The sequence below is a fragment of the Pyrus communis genome, chromosome 14, assembly GCF_963583255.1.
Source record: "Pyrus communis chromosome 14, drPyrComm1.1, whole genome shotgun sequence".
NCBI lineage: Eukaryota > Viridiplantae > Streptophyta > Magnoliopsida > Rosales > Rosaceae > Pyrus > Pyrus communis.
The window spans coordinates 20,846,776-20,864,470 of record NC_084816.1 but is presented as its reverse complement, the minus strand read 5'-3'; the positions used below and the strand labels follow the sequence as shown (position 1 = coordinate 20,864,470).

Below are 17,695 nucleotides of genomic sequence, written 5' to 3'. Positions count from 1 at the left end.
ATCGACGCCACCGTTAGGGAGGAGTGCGGGAGTGGACTGGTTGGGCTTGTACAGTAGGGTGGGTTTTTTAATTTTTTTTTCCTACTATTTCAACTAATGATATATATATATATATATATATATTTTTTTTTTGTCTCTTCTTTTTTTTTTTCTGGGTTGCAATTGCAGAAAGGGGGAAGAAGATGAAGATGGGGAGAAGAGAGAGAAGGGGGGGGAAGGGGACGTGTCACATCCCGGGCCGGGGCGGATCACATCCCGGGCCCGCTCCACCACCGTAGCACGATATTTTCCGTTTTGGGCTTACCATTCCCTCACGGTTTTGTTTTTGGAAACTCACGAGCAACTTCCCAGTGGGTCACCCATCATGGGATTGCTCTAACCCCCTTCTCGCTTAACTTCGGAGTTCCTACGGAACCTGAAGCCAGTGAGCTCCCAAAAGGCCTCGTGCGATGTAGAGATGAGAATATACATATAAGGATCACTCCCCTGGACGATGTGGGAAGTCACAATCCACCCCCCTTAGGGGCCCGATGTCCTCGTCGGCACACCACGGCTAGGGTTAGGCTCTGATACCAAATTGTCACATCCCGGCCCGGGGCGGATCACATCTCGGGCCCGCTCCACCACCGTAGCACGATATTATCCGTTTTGGCTTACCATTCCCTCACGATTTTGTTTTTGGGAACTCACGAGCAACTTCCCAGTGGGTCACCCATCATGGGATTGCTCTAGCCCCCTTCTCGCTTAACTTCGGAGTTCCTACGGAACCCGAAGCCAATGAGCTCCCAAAAAGCCTTGTGCTAGGTAGAGATGAGAATATACATATAAGGATCACTCCCCTGGACGATGTGAGATGTCACAGGACGACTGATGTTGTGATGTTGGTTTTTTTTTTTTTTTTTTTCAAATAACTTTTTTTTATTATTTTAATATTTAAAAAATATTAAATGATTTTTTTTAGTTTTTAATAATTTTTTAATAAAAAATGGTTTCCGGATCAAGACACATCAGCATTTAACTGAGAAATAAACAGCCAAGCTAACGGAAGGTATGACATTGACACAAATTCGTAAGATGAGGTATGACATTGTGAATTTTAAAAGATGAGGTATGAAAGTGTCGTGACGCCAATAGTTGAGGTAGTTTTTTGTACTTTACCCTAACCTTTAATAAGTGAGTAAATTGTAGTAATAGTACCTCAACTTTAATTAAATTGGAGCAATGGTCAGCCCACAATATCGGTTCAATATCCCTACAATTTCCCACCCACTATTATTCTTGGTTCGTCATTACTTGACTATCGGTTTAATCAAATGTGAGTAAATTGTAGTAATAATCCTTCTTGATTCGTTGTCCACCCACTATTTATTTCCTACCAACGAAGTCTCCTTGGACAATAATCTATCAACAAATGAATGACCTTCTAACCACTCTGCCATTGTGATTATGCACTCCAATAACTACAATAGTATCCAATCATCATCAATTGCTAGCTTCTTATACATTAACTGGAAAGAACATCTACACTTTCTCGTTCCAGAATTTCTTCTATCATCAACCTATATGTCTTTTTTTTTTTTTTTATTATTTTATTTTATGAAAGAACATCTACACTTTCTCGTTCTAGAATTTCTTCTATCATCAACCTATATGTCTTTTTTTTTATTTTTTTATTTTTTTATTTTATTTTATGAATTCGACTTATATATTGTCTATTCTTTTTCACACAATTGAATGTAATCTTAGAGCTCCTTATATTGTTTAACGTCCAACCTATTATTATTTTTTTGCGTCCAACCTACTACTATTATTATCCTTATCAATTATTTTACGGAATTGAATCCCATTTGGATCCACTTTGTGGGGATCCTAGGGATCCCCACATCTTAGCTGTTCATCGTATATCGTGCTGTTAGAAATTATTTAATTTTTTTATTTAAAATTAAATATAAATAGTACCTGACGAAAACTGATCGCACAGTGTACGATAAACTGTTAGGATGTGAGGATTCCTAGTATCCCCACAAAAAGGATCCAGAGAAGGTCATTTTCCTTATTTTACAAATGAACAAATTTATAATTATATATTGAGAAATTTTATTTGAACCCATATAACTTCTTTTTACACCCAACTTAAATTTAAATTGTTAATTGTCTACTTTATCCTATTGCCTAATTACTATTAAGTACAAAATGAAATTAATAATAAAACTCAAATTTATTAATAAACCCATTAAACTCTACCATCACTTCTTATTTATCCTACCATTCCTTTTATTGTTTTTATCTACCAATGTCTGTTTGCACCCCAAAAACACCATTTGGCATCAATGTAACTATTTCCTATAGTGCCACCTATCACTTCATTTACAAGTAATAGGCCTTTTAAACCTAACATGTGGTAAGATCAGGCCCCTACTACAAATTATATTCTTCTAGTAAAAGAATGAAAATTTTACAATAATTCTAGGTGAGAGCTTGTATACTTTCAACATGTTACTTCTATTGATGAAATTTTATATTTTTCGAGTAAATATATGAAAACTCCATCCTTACTTTGATTAGATAATTCAAGCTTAGAGCTTACGTTTTAATTGATATGTTGAAATTTCTTTTTTTTTTTTTAGTTTGTTTTCTATCATGTTTTAAGTTTAGAACTCACGGTGGAAAAATTGGTAATGTGAAAAAGGGAACTAGCTACAACAATCTTCTTGTAATTCTCAAATCGAGACAAGCAAGTTTAACTGCTTACTGTTGGAAAAGTTGTAATTGGTTTTTTTTAAATTGCAGGGTCATATTGGTTTTTTAAATCTTAGTGTCTTTCATGTTGTCAAATATCTATGCCTCATAATTGGAAAATTCCAAGGAGAAACTCCTTACCCATGTTCTTAGATTATAAACTTTCTTGCTTTTTGATAAATTTAAGGAGATGAATTGTTTGATTTGTTGCTTTATGCACATTAGTAGAAAGAAAAAAAGCAAATGGGTAGATTTGGTAGCAAAAAGAAGAAAAAGTAGTCATGGAAATGCTAGTAGGAAGAGGGGGGGGGGTGGGGTAAGGACACCTCTTTAAAAAAAAAAAAAAATTCCAATTATAAATGATATTTTATAAAAGGAATAGATGTAAAGATAACTTAACATTTTGAATTGAGTTAGAGATGGTAGTTTAGATAATAAATTTGAGTTTAAATAGAGATTAATTCTTTAATAAAAAATAATATGACTGAAAAAAGTAAATTGAATGTAAAAAAATATTACATGATTCAAATAAAATTTTCTTTATATATTTAATTAAAAATGAGTAAAGAGATAACATTTTAGGCTAGGAATAACAGTAATCTTATTAAATAAGGGATAAGAAAACAAGTCGCGGCGCGAACGCGTCATTGAGTAATGCAGAGAACAACACGGCATACAACTGGAAGCGAAAGGCTGGAAAACAGAGAGGAGAGAGGGCGTGTCAACGCATCCATCATCCTCATTCCTCATTCTCATCCTCAACCCTTCTCACTTCTCTCTCCTCTCTCTCTCTCATCGTCTCTGTGACTCTGGGTTTTGTCTCTCTTCCTCTGTTTTGTTGGCCAGTGTGTTCGAATTCCAAATTTTCCATCTTTCAGTTTTAATTTTTTAAACAGATAAAGTTCACATCAGGAAAACCATGACCGGCAGAGAAATTCTCCATAAGATGAAGGTATGTTTTGCTACATTTACAGTAATTCTACTCCTCCATGTATTTGCTTTAATGGGTTTCAATTATTTTTCCAATTGGTTCACCTCTCTGTTCATCAATTGGCTTCTTTTGGCTTGCTCTTAATGTCTTTCTGATCTGCAAATTTAGTTTTCATCCAAACCATATAGAGAAATTGTTGCAGATCCTTGTGTTATGTATGTTATTAACAAAACCCATATCTTCAAATCGTATTTATTTGTGTATTTTTTTTCTTTCAAAATTGCAGTTTTAGATCTGTAACTGTACTGTTCCTCATTGCTCTCGCTACCTTGGGGTTTATGGGTGGTGGAAGAAGAAAACCCTTTTATTTATCATTTTTTTTTATTAAATCCCTCTTCCTTTTTCCTCCTGCTACTTGGGGTTTATGGGTATTGAAAGAGCATTTCAGTTGGGAAGATAAAATGCAGCAGAAGCTTTTAGTGAAATCAATGAAGAAATAGGATAATTCTAGACAGAACATTTACAGAAACTACTAAGTAAAGTAAAATCCATCTACTTTTTACATTCCCTTGCTTAGATTAATTTGTATTTGTGGAAGAGGGGGACGGGGCTTGAATTCATTGAACAGTCTGGACTGCCAAAGTTGAGTGGAAATGATGGACTAGTTAAACTAATATGGATAATTGTTTGATGCTTTATAGGTAAGATGATTATTTATGCCTAGCAATTAGAGTTGAAAACAAAGCTCGATTATTTTGTAACTAGCTTCTCACAAAATGTATCCTCTCTCTCTCTCTCTCTCTCTCTCGTTTTGTCTTCTTAAAGTGATTACTTTTCAGCATACTCTTGCTGATCTCGTATTAAAAATGGAAATTCTGATATTGTCTGTTTCATTTTTCCGGTTTAGAATCTAAATGTGAGTTTTTTTGGTTTGTTGCAGGAGAAAGTTTTAGGTCCATCAGACCCCGACTCTGGAAAAGGAAAGAGCAAGATGTCGCATCACATAACACATGGCTTCCACTTGGTTAAGGGAAAATCCCATCATCCTATGGAAGACTATATTGTTGCGCAATTTAAACACATCGATGACCATGAGCTTGGACTATTTGCAATATTTGATGGTCATTTGAGCCATGAAATTCCTGAGTACTTGCAGTCTAATCTCTTTAAGAATATCTTAGAAGAGGTAATGTATGCGGTAGTTGTTTGGTATTATGTTAGGTTTTTTACATGCTTTGATTTTGTAGTTGTTTGATAGCTCTTGCACTTAAATGGTGTTACATATCAAATTTCAACGTCTCCATACTTTTTGATCCTTGTTTTCTTTGTTCCCCAGCCTGATTTCTGGACAGAACCCAAGAAGGCAGTCGAAAGAGCATATTGTGTAACAGATGCTAACATTCTGGAGAAAGCAGTTGATTTGGGCAAAGGGGGTTCAACAGCAGTTACGGCCATTTTAATTGACTGCCAGAAGCTGGTGGTAGCCAATGTTGGGGATTCTCGAGCTATTATCTGCAAGAATGGTGTTGCTAAACAATTATCTGTTGATCACGAGCCTAGCACAGAAAGAGAAGATATCGAGAACAGAGGTGGTTTTGTATCAAACTTTCCAGGTGATAACATTTATGATGATACAAACTACTGTGCTTGGAAACCACCCGGAGAAATATACTGTTTTTTAATACTATTTAAATTTTAAGTTGTTTGAGTTTTATGGGATATGTTGTTCACACGTTAAGTACACTAGCTTCGATTTGTGATTTGCGAATTGTGACCTTAGGTGCTTGAGCATAGCTTCCATTGTTGAGATTGATCGTAAAGCCTTATCAATATATAGTTCTCTAGTTCTTGTCATTCTCATCACATCAATGTTTTCTTGTAGTAGTTTTTAATTTTGTGATTATGATGAATTCAGGGGACGTTCCACGGGTTGATGGGCAGTTGGCGGTAGCAAGAGCATTTGGCGACAAGAGCTTGAAGAAACATCTCAGTTCTGAACCTTATGTGATAATGGATTTAATAGATGATACCACAGAGTTCGTTGTCTTGGCAAGCGATGGACTATGGAAGGTTGGTTTATCTGAACTATATCTACTTACTGCAACATGTAATTAAATGGCAAAGCATTGGGCTTGAAATTTGTTTATGCAATTTGATGTCAGGTGATGACGAACCAAGAAGTTGTGGATTGTATCATACAAATAAAGGATGCGCGGGCAGCAGCAAAGCACCTTACTGAAGAGGCCGTCAATAGGAAGAGTTCTGATGATATTTCCTGTATAGTTGTAAGATTCCGGTGAACGCGTAATTTCTGTGTCATATAATTTACCTTTTTCTTAATCATGTATTAGGTATGTTGTATTCATAAACAGGCATTCAAGTTTCTTGTACCCTTTGCATGTTGATACTCTTTCAACATTGTAGTTGAGAGGATTTCATATAAAAAGCTAGAACGAGGGTCTTGGAGTCGACACCTCCTGAATGACTCTATGCAGAAACATAATCTTTTACAAATCTTCAATCAAAATACAACTTTTTCACTGATGGGGCAATAAACAGGAAATAAAACATGTTTTCGGTGTTCCCTTGGTGCCTGTCATTGTCTGTCGATTTTTTTTATCTATATTTACGAAAATGGGAGGAGTGTATGAGTTACGACACAATGGGCAGTCATAATAAATTAGTACCAAATTAGCTGAACAAAAAAGATTTCTTATTTATACGTGTGGGATTATTACATGTTTAGTAGTTTTTCAGTGATAAAATTTTATAGAGGACTTAGATTCGATTCTTACAAAAAATGAATTTGAACTATAGTTAGTCTATTGTAAGACTTAGTTTTTATTGAAGATTTTTAAATGGAGTGGTTTTTGCATTCCTTTTTTCATCTTTTGCATTCTATTATTTTTTTTCTACTGTTCGATGGAATTATTTACAGGTAAATTAGTAATATAATGTCATATTTAATTTGGCATATTTTCCTACTTGTAATTTGGAAATTGAAGTCTTTGTCTTTCTTTTATCAAAATTTCAAAAATATCATGAAGAAAGTATTGGACATGGTGACAAAGATAATCGATAAGCCATCACAAACAAAAGAAAAGCGTGTTTTTTTATTTTTTATTATTATTTTTTTTCGGTTCAAAAACAAAAGAAAAGCTAAAAGCTAATATTTGCAGACAAAAAGACAGCTAGGGAAGATGAACCTTAACAAAAGGGAAATATATATCAACAGAAAGATAGGTTGTCGTTTGGTATGGAAAATATCTTAGATAAGACGTCACTATTAATCCTAGTAATATATGACCAGCAGAAGCATATTGTGGTTGGCCGTAATATCCATAATATGCAGTCGTTTTCAGCATCTTACCGTCCAAAACTTCAATCATGGTGAAAAACCATGTTGCCCATTTTAATTATTTTTGTTCAATCATAAATCAGGGGTGAATAATTGCCTTAACTGGTCCAACCTTTTGTCAGCATAAGCTTGACATTGTACATGTTTAGATACCTAAAATCGTGTTTGGCCTTGATAGAAATAATTAGATGCACTAATAGAATTTTTTTTTTTTATCGAGTCTCAAAATACTTTTTCGAAAAGCAGTTGAACTTAGTGAAGATTATGCTGTGCTTATAGTAAATCAGTTCCAGGATATGCTGTATAAGCACATACGCTCATGTATTGTGAGCATAAGTGCTTCATACTTAAACATTCTCTCACACAAAGTCTAATACGTGTTGGAATTTCATCCAACGACTTATAATTATCTTATTAAAACTTTTTGAGGGGCTTATCCATAAATACTTTGTAAATGCTTTTCTAAGAAGCACATGATCTTCCAGTAGAAGTTTTGTTGTGCTTATAATAAGCACTTATGACCACGCAAGAGTCTAAACTACATAACCATACAACACATTAGCTTGAGAAGCTTACATACTCTACTTACGTAATGGCCTAGAAACATAGCATACCAACATAAGGTTGTAGCTAATTAGGTAGACAAAGAAATAGCACTTCCTTCAGAATTCTCAATATTTAGTATAATTAGAACAATCATACGTAGAGCCTCTAAAATCCATGGATGACAGAAGAGAGGGAGCACGTAGAGAGCAGATCACAACATGCATTGGCCTTATCTGATCTGGCAATGCTTGGAAGAAGAGTTTCCTGGAGGTGTGATCTGATATCCAGTCTGACTTTCTTTGTACTGGTGACCAACCCCTCTCCGGCTGGATCCTTCTCCATAAGGTTCGCCTGAGCTCTTGCGGCGTCGTTCATTGTGTCCTGCCAAACGCCGGCGACAGCTTCTCTTTGCTTCGTCAAATTCAGTTAGCTCATGGAACCTGTGAAGTGCATCCCCATAATAAGGAAAAGTTCTAAAACATGGTGATATGTAGAAGTACTATTTTATGAAGGATTATATTAAGGGAAATGATTTTTGCAATTGATTTTTTTCCTTGGGCACACTTCAGACTTGAAGAAGAGAAAAGAGGTATTCGGAAGTCACTTCAACATATTAATTAAGGGTCTCAAAAAATTCTGCAATTAAATTTCACAAGAAATAGCATTGGCCCTAGCAAGTTCAGTTACTTGGGAATAATAAATGGACAGCAAAGGAATGAAAATTTTCACTGACTGGATAACACATTATGCTAAGCAGACATTTATCAATATTCTGCAGCTTAATAATTTACATCATCTCCAATTTTAAAAGCTTGTACCAGTTATATGCCTTGCATGGTTTAGCATGACCAGTGGCTGCATTTGACTAAATTAATTAACCTCTTGACACCATTAACAATACCAGTCAATTAAAGGTGGTTAATTATTTTAATATTCCAGCCTATATGGATTTAGAATATTATGTTCTATTTGACTCACATGGAAAGATGCTTTGAGGAAAAATCATAAATCAAGGAATAATCTGCTTCAAAAAAATTGTTACATAGCTGTAAACCCATGTTCTAAGTGACATCATGATCTGAAATGGAACAGAAATCCTTAATTATTATATGTACTAATGAAAATAATTTTTCTAAATTTAATTCCCCATGGAGAATTAGTCAAAACCCTCATTATGTATGGATGGAGTTTTTGCTTTCTGAGAGTATAAAACCCAATTTTTATTCCATAAATCATACTGAAGCAGTGCTAAATCATACAGAAGCAGAAAAATGCAAGCAAGCAAGCAAGAAAGGGAAAGTGGGATGCAATTAGACCTGCTGCATTGCTGGCAAAACCGCTGTTGAATCCCGGAAACGATCACAACAGCTGCCTTGGAATGAAACTCACAAACCTTATGCCGGCGGTTGTACCTCTTTGCATCAACCAAATCAGCCCCACACCTCTCCGCTTGACAAGACGGTTGCGCTATCCCACCTCCACCTCCGCCACCAGATCCTCTTCTTCCAGCTGCAGCAGCTTTCTTCTGCCTCTCATTTTCTTCAAATCTCAGCATCAACCCTCCGCCACCACCACTGGTCTCTTCTTCTTCCGAGTAGTCATCCTCTACTTCCTCGACATCCTTCTTCGCCTTCTCTTTCCATGTTTGCCTTCCTTCAAAGTTCTTGCCCTCCATTGTTAAGGAAGTGTAAGTGCCAGAATTTACAATGAGGTTTTGGTTGAAATGGAGAATGGTTGAGCATTATTAAGAAGGGGGGAAACTGGATGGAGTTGTGAAGGTGAAGAAAGTGTAAGGAATTAATAGGTGAAGAAAAAGTGGAAGAGGACCACAAACACAAGCTCCATTCTTTAACGCGCGTGTCGATGTCGTATAAGGTGGCCGAATTTTGATGAAACAGTGAATATATAACAAAAGAGCACTTCATAAACGAGGTTAGGATTTGAAAGCTTAATTTGCATCGGTGGGAAATATAAGAACATTTAGTGTTAATCAGACCGAGGGATTTTCTCTTGCAACCTATTCATGCAGTGGCCTCTTTCGTCAATCAATGTTTATTATCACGTGTTTCAAATATGAACCATATGTCCAATGGAAGCTCACTACGTGGTGAATTTGTAACAAAAGAGTATCCCTTGATTAGAACGTGTGTAGATGAGTTTGATGATTTATTAACAATATATAATATGCAGAGATAAGTGAAATAGTATAGGAAGAGCCTGTAAGGGTAGTTCGCATTGCTGAAATTAAGGTCATCTCCAATGGAGATGACTAAAAGGTTCAAAAGGCAAAAAAAGGGTCTGATTTGTCCAAAAACTCATATCCAACCGATGACTATGCTATAATTCTATGGAGCACACATGCCATTATTTGGCTAAATGGGCATTAGGCTAGCCAAATGTTGCTCCCCTATAAGCCCTTGTTTTAGGGCCTAACTCATCAATTGCAATAATACAAATTCAACAGCTAAATTTGAAAACATTTAACAGTAGCTTAATTAAATTAACTAATAAATTTATAGTATAAACTTAAAACTAATAAATTATTGAGGGACTATATTTAGCCTATTCGGTTAGAAATGACATATGACTAAGGTCTAAAGCTGCCCATTTAAAAATAATTTTTGTGTAGGACTATAATTTAGAATGGGAATATATTAACCATTTCAGTTGGAGATGATCTAAATGTCATTGATTGCGAGGGACAGTTCATTTACAAGCGAGTACATACGTATAGTGCATGCTTTAATCAAATTCACGTAGTAGTAGGACGCTGGATGAGTAAGTTTGCATGCAGTACAACTGACTACTTTGAATTGTCAGTCATCTTTAATCTATAGTGAATGCTTTGTCTGCCATTCTCTACTTTACCCTATGCCTTTATTGGATGCACAATTTACAGCATACAGTATGTATAAATTCACCCAAATTAGCTTCCACGGCAAAATAGGTAATTTTTTGTCCACTTCTCCCTCTAGAGGTAAATGTATATTATGTCAATAGATTATAGGATAGTGCTATTTGGCACATTATGTTTTGTACACGCTTATTAATTTTTTTCCATTGATCTTCTTCAATATATTCAATTTGATGGCGAAAATTGAAAAACGTGTATGAGAAGTAAAAATAAGTGTGTGAATACTGAAGTTTTCATTCACTCGTATTTCTAGAAATCCTATACCAGTAATTTAGATTTTCAATTCCCTCCACCATTTCTTTGAAAACTAAAGCACCAAAAATGAAAGTTTTATGTAGATTCTATTCTTAAATACTTGTGTTCTTGTTATTCTATTGTGCTTGGTATTTGTTTTAGGGGTGTGCAAAACTAGAGACAAATAATAGCTACAAGGTCATACTTTCATTGTATCCACAAAGCTAATTTTTATCTTCTCTTTGCACACATATTTTGGTGGCGAATTAAGTTTGAAAGAGAACTTTGACACTATCTTCATCCCTCATCGTAACCATAACCCACATGTTCCAGAAATTTTCCACATTATGGCTCGGGCCACTTGTTATGTGGTTCAACGATATTAGTAGTCTAGTTTTAGATTTTCTTTTGAGAATCATCTATATACAAAGGATTAGCGAAATAAGACAATGTGTGACCATTTGATTATCATCGTGCACATTTCAGAGTTTTATTGAGAACATCGCTTTCTTCTATTTTGTTGTGTTATAGGTCGGAGACTTTATAGTTTCCGATTTTGTTGACACATGTTTTGTAAAATCACTTCCAGTGTAGTAAGGTCCCCTTCGGCAATAGGCAACTTAATCTCCTTAAATAAATAGTAACTGCCTGCAGTGAACAATAACTGCGTGCAGTGAATCCTAACTGCCCAAGTGAATCTCCACTCCTAAACTGAATAGCCCATACGATTCGTAATAATATATTAGTATTTTTTTATTTTATAAAATTATAAAAAAAAACTTTATTTTTAAATTCAGATAATAATAAAACATTGGTTGAAAGTATATGAAAATATTGAAAGGTATTGTAAAATGGAAGAACATGGTTAGGTATTGATAGGATTAAAAGCACACCACAAAGTAGCACACAAATGTGCTATTGATTTTGCTTATTAACACTAAGATTTGTCAATTGTAGCATATGAAAATAAAGATCTTTCCCGTATAAGTTATTTTATCTAACTACTTAAAATGTCACAAAAATTGTGTTGTTGTCCCTACTGACCAGTCACCGAAAAATAATTCTTAGACCGACTTACACTTATCTAAAGTCTACGAAATTTTATATGAAGACACTAGACACACAGAGCTACACTCACACAAATTTTTGGAGTTGATTTGCTATTTAAATTAAATCGAACAAAAACAGAACAGAAACAGATTTTTAAGTAGTTCACAAATTAAGAAAAACAAGTTAGGGGAATTGCTATCCACCACCAAATAATCATGCAAACATGTTATGATTCATTCAAATTCCTTTCATTTTTGGATGAAGATGCTCAAGTTGGCTCAATGTTAGAACTCAACCTATTACTCTTTCTTATGTAGTATGTTAAGAAAATGGCGTTTTCAACTTAACTTAGTCCCTAACATGCAATCTAGAATGGTGTGTTCATAGATTTAACAAGTAGAAATCATTAAGAACGAAAAGAGTTTGAGTCATCACAAGGCATCGTAAGTACTAGCGTTGTCTTACTTATCCTAGAAATTGATTCACATGTTAATCGCAATTAACAAGTACTACTCTAAAACATATGTAGGTCCTCATTCGACAAGGGCAGACACACACATATTCATAGCATTAGAATCCTAGATATGCTTACTAAGTATGCATCCGTAGAAAACACATAAAGAATTCATCAATGAGACAAGTAGTGAACCAATTTTCATCCATTCATAAAAGTAATTCAAACGAAATGTCATAACAAAATTGCAATCATATTTGGGGCTTCAAAACAGCCCCTAACTACTAAAAATTAGTTACACATAATTCTCAAATTAAACCAAAAGAAAGACATGAGTTTGAGAAGATAAAACCGAAAGAAGAGAATGCCAAGATTTCCTCCTTCCTTTCCTTCCTTTCCCAACGCACCAGCCTTGCCTTTTTTACTTGCTTTCCTTCCTTTTTTTCTATCTTTTTTTTTCCACCTTTTTTTTTTTCCCTCTTTGCCGCTGCAACCTGCAGCCCTTTTCTTCTTTTCTGCTGCCACAGTTTTTTCTCCATAACTCACCCCACTAACAGCCATTTAGTGATGAAAATAAGTGAGAGGAAATGCTAAAACAATTGTAACTCTTTGGGCAGCCTTTATGCCCATTACTCTCACTTAATTTTCCATTTCCTCTGATATTTGAATAGGTTTTAGCTGGCTTGTTTTTGGCTGCATCAGTTTTGGTTGTTAGTTTTATTGGATTTATTGCTTTCAATGCATTCTTGTCAGTTACAAACTGCTCAGTCTCTTGGAAATCTTTCAGTGTTAAAACGGCCATAACTTCTTCTAGAAAAATGATATTAACAATCCGCGAAATGCTCCAGAAAATAGACATCCGTAGCTTTCCAAGCATATAAGGCACATTCTCTAATTCATTCTGAGCTGTCCGCAAATTGCTTCCAAAGTCAGCTGACCTGCACAGGCAGTTTTGACGAATTTGTTACTTAAAATTCCACTTGTGCTATTTTTCTTTTCTTTGCTTGAAAAATCCTACAAAACACAAAAACAAAGTAAATAGCTTAAAAATATAAGGAACTAACTAAGAAAAAACGAGTGAATTTGATGTAAAATTTATATAAATATGAGCTTATCAAGTATTTATAGAAAAAATATTATAACTTTTTATATTTTTAATTAGTTTTTTTATATATTTTTTTAATAATTTAAATTGTGTTTGACATCATGGTGACGTTAGTCTTATGTCACATAGGCAGGGTACTGACTAGACAATTATTGCCTGACTTCTCCATCGAGCTCGCCTTAACCACAATTGCCCGAGTTGGGATGGAGTGTTTTGGCGAGGGAGAGGGAGTGGATTGGGTTGCCTATCCCCAAAGCAATAAGTAACCGTGAAATTGCTCTAATAGTTGGAATATATTTGTAAATAGCAGCTTTCATATGTATTACTAATTACATATTCAGGTAGGGTTTATCGGATCCACCTAGAAGTTTAGGTTCCAGGTATGAGAGGATACGATCAACAATGTCATTAGTGATACATATATAGCTTTACCAATCTATTCTGCAGATTCCATTAATTTAGGGAGATAATACTTCCCTCAGTCCCAATAAGGAGGAAAGTCGTCCTTCTCAGTCTAACATGGCATCATTTGATTGTACAAATATTATTAAATTGAAACCGTCATTTATCTTTACTACCATCTACAAATTAAGCACCTCTCAAAAAATTATTTTAGATTTAGAGACCGTTTAATTGCTTAACAAGGCATAAGGTGACTGTGGTCCATTTATAGTTGCTTGTCATACATGATCAAAGCATCAGACCACGTACACTATGATCCAAGTTAGCTTCATCTAAAATTCACCTCACTGGCTTCCGCGTCGCCTCTCTCCTTTTCTAGCCAGTAAGAATCCATGTGACACACCAAGTAATTTTCGCCACAATATTGTGCCCGTCACTCTCAGCTTTGAGTTGGATCTTGGTCCCGGTGTTCTTTAGTTCCTGGATTCCTCTCTTTATCAAGAACCTCAAAGCATGAGGCATTTATCATCATTCTTCATTGAGTGGTTAAACCAAACAAATTCAAAATAAGATTAAAATATCTGATGATGGCATACAAGTCTAGAGTACCACCCGATTGATCAGTCATGTGATGAAAGAAATAAACAAAAAGTTATATACAATTGGTAACATGATCAACGTTTAACCTAGAGCCCTAATTGATCCAAAACTTTGGAACCTAGACCTTAAACCCCAGGAATGAGATTCAGATTTTGACCTTGAACCCCGAACGTTACTTCTAACCCAACCAAGCCCCATTTCTAACTCCCTGTGATATTACACCACAAAATTAAGTATTCGTGTTGTGTCTTAGTCATCTAAAACAAAAAAATGAACCTACTAGCTCTTAGTTTAGTAACATTACTATTCTTCGTAATATTTGAATAAATTTCAAGTTCGAATCCCTCTCTCCCTCCAATCGGCAAAAACATATAGTAACTCGTGCAAGTATATAAAGAAAACATGCAGTTCGAATTTGCGAAAACTTCGAATGTTTTCAGGCTGGAAAGGAGCCTTTCCTATCTGTGAAGAAAATGAAGGTTGATGAAAATGGAGGTCAACCAATCTTGATTCGGCTGGTCCCAAGGTTTTGGCTTGACATGTAAAGCACTTCGTGTTCATATATATGCATAATTCTTCGCACCATGATAAACTTCATGATGTATATTCAGTCCCTTTCCCGCACGCACTAAAACTGAAGGATTGGCTCTTTCACTCGAACTGCTTTTCTATCGCCTCCTCTTTTTTTCATCATCTTCCTCGATCCTGAGCCCTTTAATGGCTAAGAAATAGACTAAGCATTGGATTCCCACACCTCATACTATAATAGGCTCAAACTTTGACCTCTTTTTGTGATTCTATTAAAATTAGGGGTACAATAATGAGAAGAAAGTTTGGACCATCAAAAATATTCAGGAAAGGGAAATAACTCCCCTAATTTGGATAATAGTAATATATAAAAGCCACAAAATTATGAACATGAATTTGATATATACAACAACAACAACAACATATATATATATATATATATATATATATATATATATAGTAGCATATCAAAATTGCAAAACATGATCCAACAAAAAATAATTGCAAAAAAATGTATCTTAATTCACTTGGTGTCTATGAAAATAACACCATTTTTGTTGTTGGTTGTTGAACATCATTGCATTTCCCATCTCTCTATACCATGCGTGACATGAAATTTGAAAAGTAAATAACAAAATTATGTTAGTCACATAATATGCAAGATATTTTCTTGAATTCCAACAATATATTTACATTAAAGGGAGGGAAAAGTTGGCCCTAATTTGATATCTACGAAGATCGAAAACACCACACTTACAAGTGGAGAGAAATCTCCTAGACCGTAATATAAAATAACATATAATACGCAAACCGTAATTTCATTAAACTTGACAATAATGAATCGTACAAAGAAAATAAAGTCTTGCCAAATTATTCGTCTTGGGCCAACAACCCACGAACTTTTATGTTGCATAAATTAAACTTAATAAATAACACATATAGACACGTGGAGAAATGAATCACACCATAATAACTTTCATAACCTTAGTGGCAAGCCACAACTATACACCCCCTTCCGGCGCGGAAAGGGTATAATTTTCACCCTACCCGTGGTCACAATCAATCTGACAGTTTACACTTCTATACTTCCAACTATATTCTTCATGTGATGAATCATATTGTGTAGGCAGTAGACTAATCGACCTCATGTTTGATCTCGAAATAGGTTGGTTGATGTCATAATTTTTGGTCGGAGATTCAAACTGATAATGGATTTTGAAATTCATACATTTCCAAAGTCGCAATGCATGTCAAAAGCTGATGTTAAACACACATTTAACATAAAAAGAGACTATGTACACTTGCACACAAAATTACAATTCATACATCTTCTCTTATACCTTTTCTATACTGAGAAACAAGAAAAGAAAAGATCACATTCACCATACGATTTCCTCTCGACTTGTGAGGAAGTTTCACACAGTCAACAAAGTTTGGAAATAATTGAAAGTCTCATATCAAATTCCCATCCCTGATCAAATGTGACCCTTCTGATGGTGGTCGTTCTGATCTGCGAACTTACTGTGATCTTCAATAGTTCTATACTCAGCTGTATCAACAACGTTCGCATCAGCCTCAGCAACCAAAGTGTCGGTGGCCTTCCGGGTAGTGTTCTTGGCAGAATCCCATGCAACATTTGTCTCCCTTGCCATGTCAACCGGGTCCTCCGCCACCTCCGTTGCTTTTGCCGCGCTTTGTCTTGCTGTGTCTGCCATAAATCCTGTAACGCCACTCATGTCATCAATCCTCGTATCACCTTCTCTTCCCTCAGTCGCTGCTCCATGCCTGCCTGCCTCTGTTGGTGGCCTATTTCTTGGGTCCTATTTCATTGGAGAAAAAATAAAAAGGATCCCTCAGATATAAACTCATGCAACTCTTATTTCCTAAACAAAAACCCATCTCATTTTAAACATCTAAATAAAACCCAAATTTGAAGTAGACTGCCATGTAAACAAATAAATACCTATTATTTTCAAACTATTTACAATTGTGCCACAACACTCTAATTATGTTAATGAATTTAATTATCCACCATAATTATGGGAAATAAGTGCCTTATTATTATAAAATTATCTACTTTATACTTCTTTTACCATCATATGTTTCATTTCTTTTATTTGTTTGACAATCATTGTAGGTAAATTATTTTGCATGTATGTATTAGCTAGGCACTTTTTTGTTAAAATTATATATATGCGTGCGAATAATTTATCGATATTTTTATGTAAAATAATATGTAATTAATTAATTTTGAATCAATTGGCTAAAAACTTTTTTTTTTTATTTTGTAGGTAAATTATTTTTCATGTGATAATACATATATGCTAACCACATTTTGTTATTATTATATAGAGTGAGCAATCAATCTACATTCTTTTATTCGGTAGGTAAATTGTTATATATATATATTTGCAAAATATTGGTATTTAATTAATTTTGTAGGTAAATTATTTTGCATGTATCATTACATAATTTACTAGGAACTTATATTGTTATTATATATATGTTGTGCAAAATAATTTACCTATGTTATATTTAAAATATTGATAATTTTGAATAAAATAACTTTTTGATATGGGAATTGTTATTAGCACTCCAAAAATCTCATTCTACACTCCTCACAAGTGTATTTTTCTTTCTAATTATAGAAAGTTTGGAGTGTAAAATGAGATTTTTGGAGTGCTAAAAACAATTCCCTTTGATATTTGTAGGATATACTAATTTACTTGTTAGCATCATGTGAAAACAAATATATAAGGAACATTGGTATCATGTAAATTTTTGTTATTAAATGCATAGGAATCATGACATTTAATTTTTTTTCCAAACCCCCG

The 17,695-nt window shown here is 34.6% G+C and overlaps 2 protein-coding genes across 2 annotated transcripts; one reads left to right on the top strand and one right to left on the bottom strand.

Moving 5' to 3' along the window:
- The first annotated feature begins 3,377 nt into the window (after positions 1-3,377).
- Positions 3,378-6,210, top strand: LOC137715294 (probable protein phosphatase 2C 39). Its single transcript, XM_068454569.1, has 6 exons — positions 3,378-3,552; positions 3,636-3,691; positions 4,611-4,856; positions 5,007-5,283; positions 5,586-5,740; positions 5,833-6,210. The coding sequence occupies exons 2-6, from the start codon at positions 3,659-3,661 to the stop codon at positions 5,968-5,970; spliced, it is 849 nt and encodes a 282-aa protein (XP_068310670.1). The 5' UTR covers positions 3,378-3,552; positions 3,636-3,658; the 3' UTR covers positions 5,971-6,210.
- Positions 6,211-7,399: 1,189 nt separating this feature from the next.
- On the bottom strand, positions 7,400-9,338 carry LOC137715723 (squamosa promoter-binding protein 1-like). The gene is made up of 2 exons (XM_068455064.1): positions 8,891-9,338; positions 7,400-8,014 (listed from the first exon to the last, which is right to left on the bottom strand). Exons 1-2 carry the CDS (start codon positions 9,247-9,249, stop codon positions 7,804-7,806), a joined length of 570 nt encoding a protein of 189 aa, XP_068311165.1. The 5' UTR covers positions 9,250-9,338; the 3' UTR covers positions 7,400-7,803.
- Positions 9,339-17,695: the final 8,357 nt, after the last annotated feature.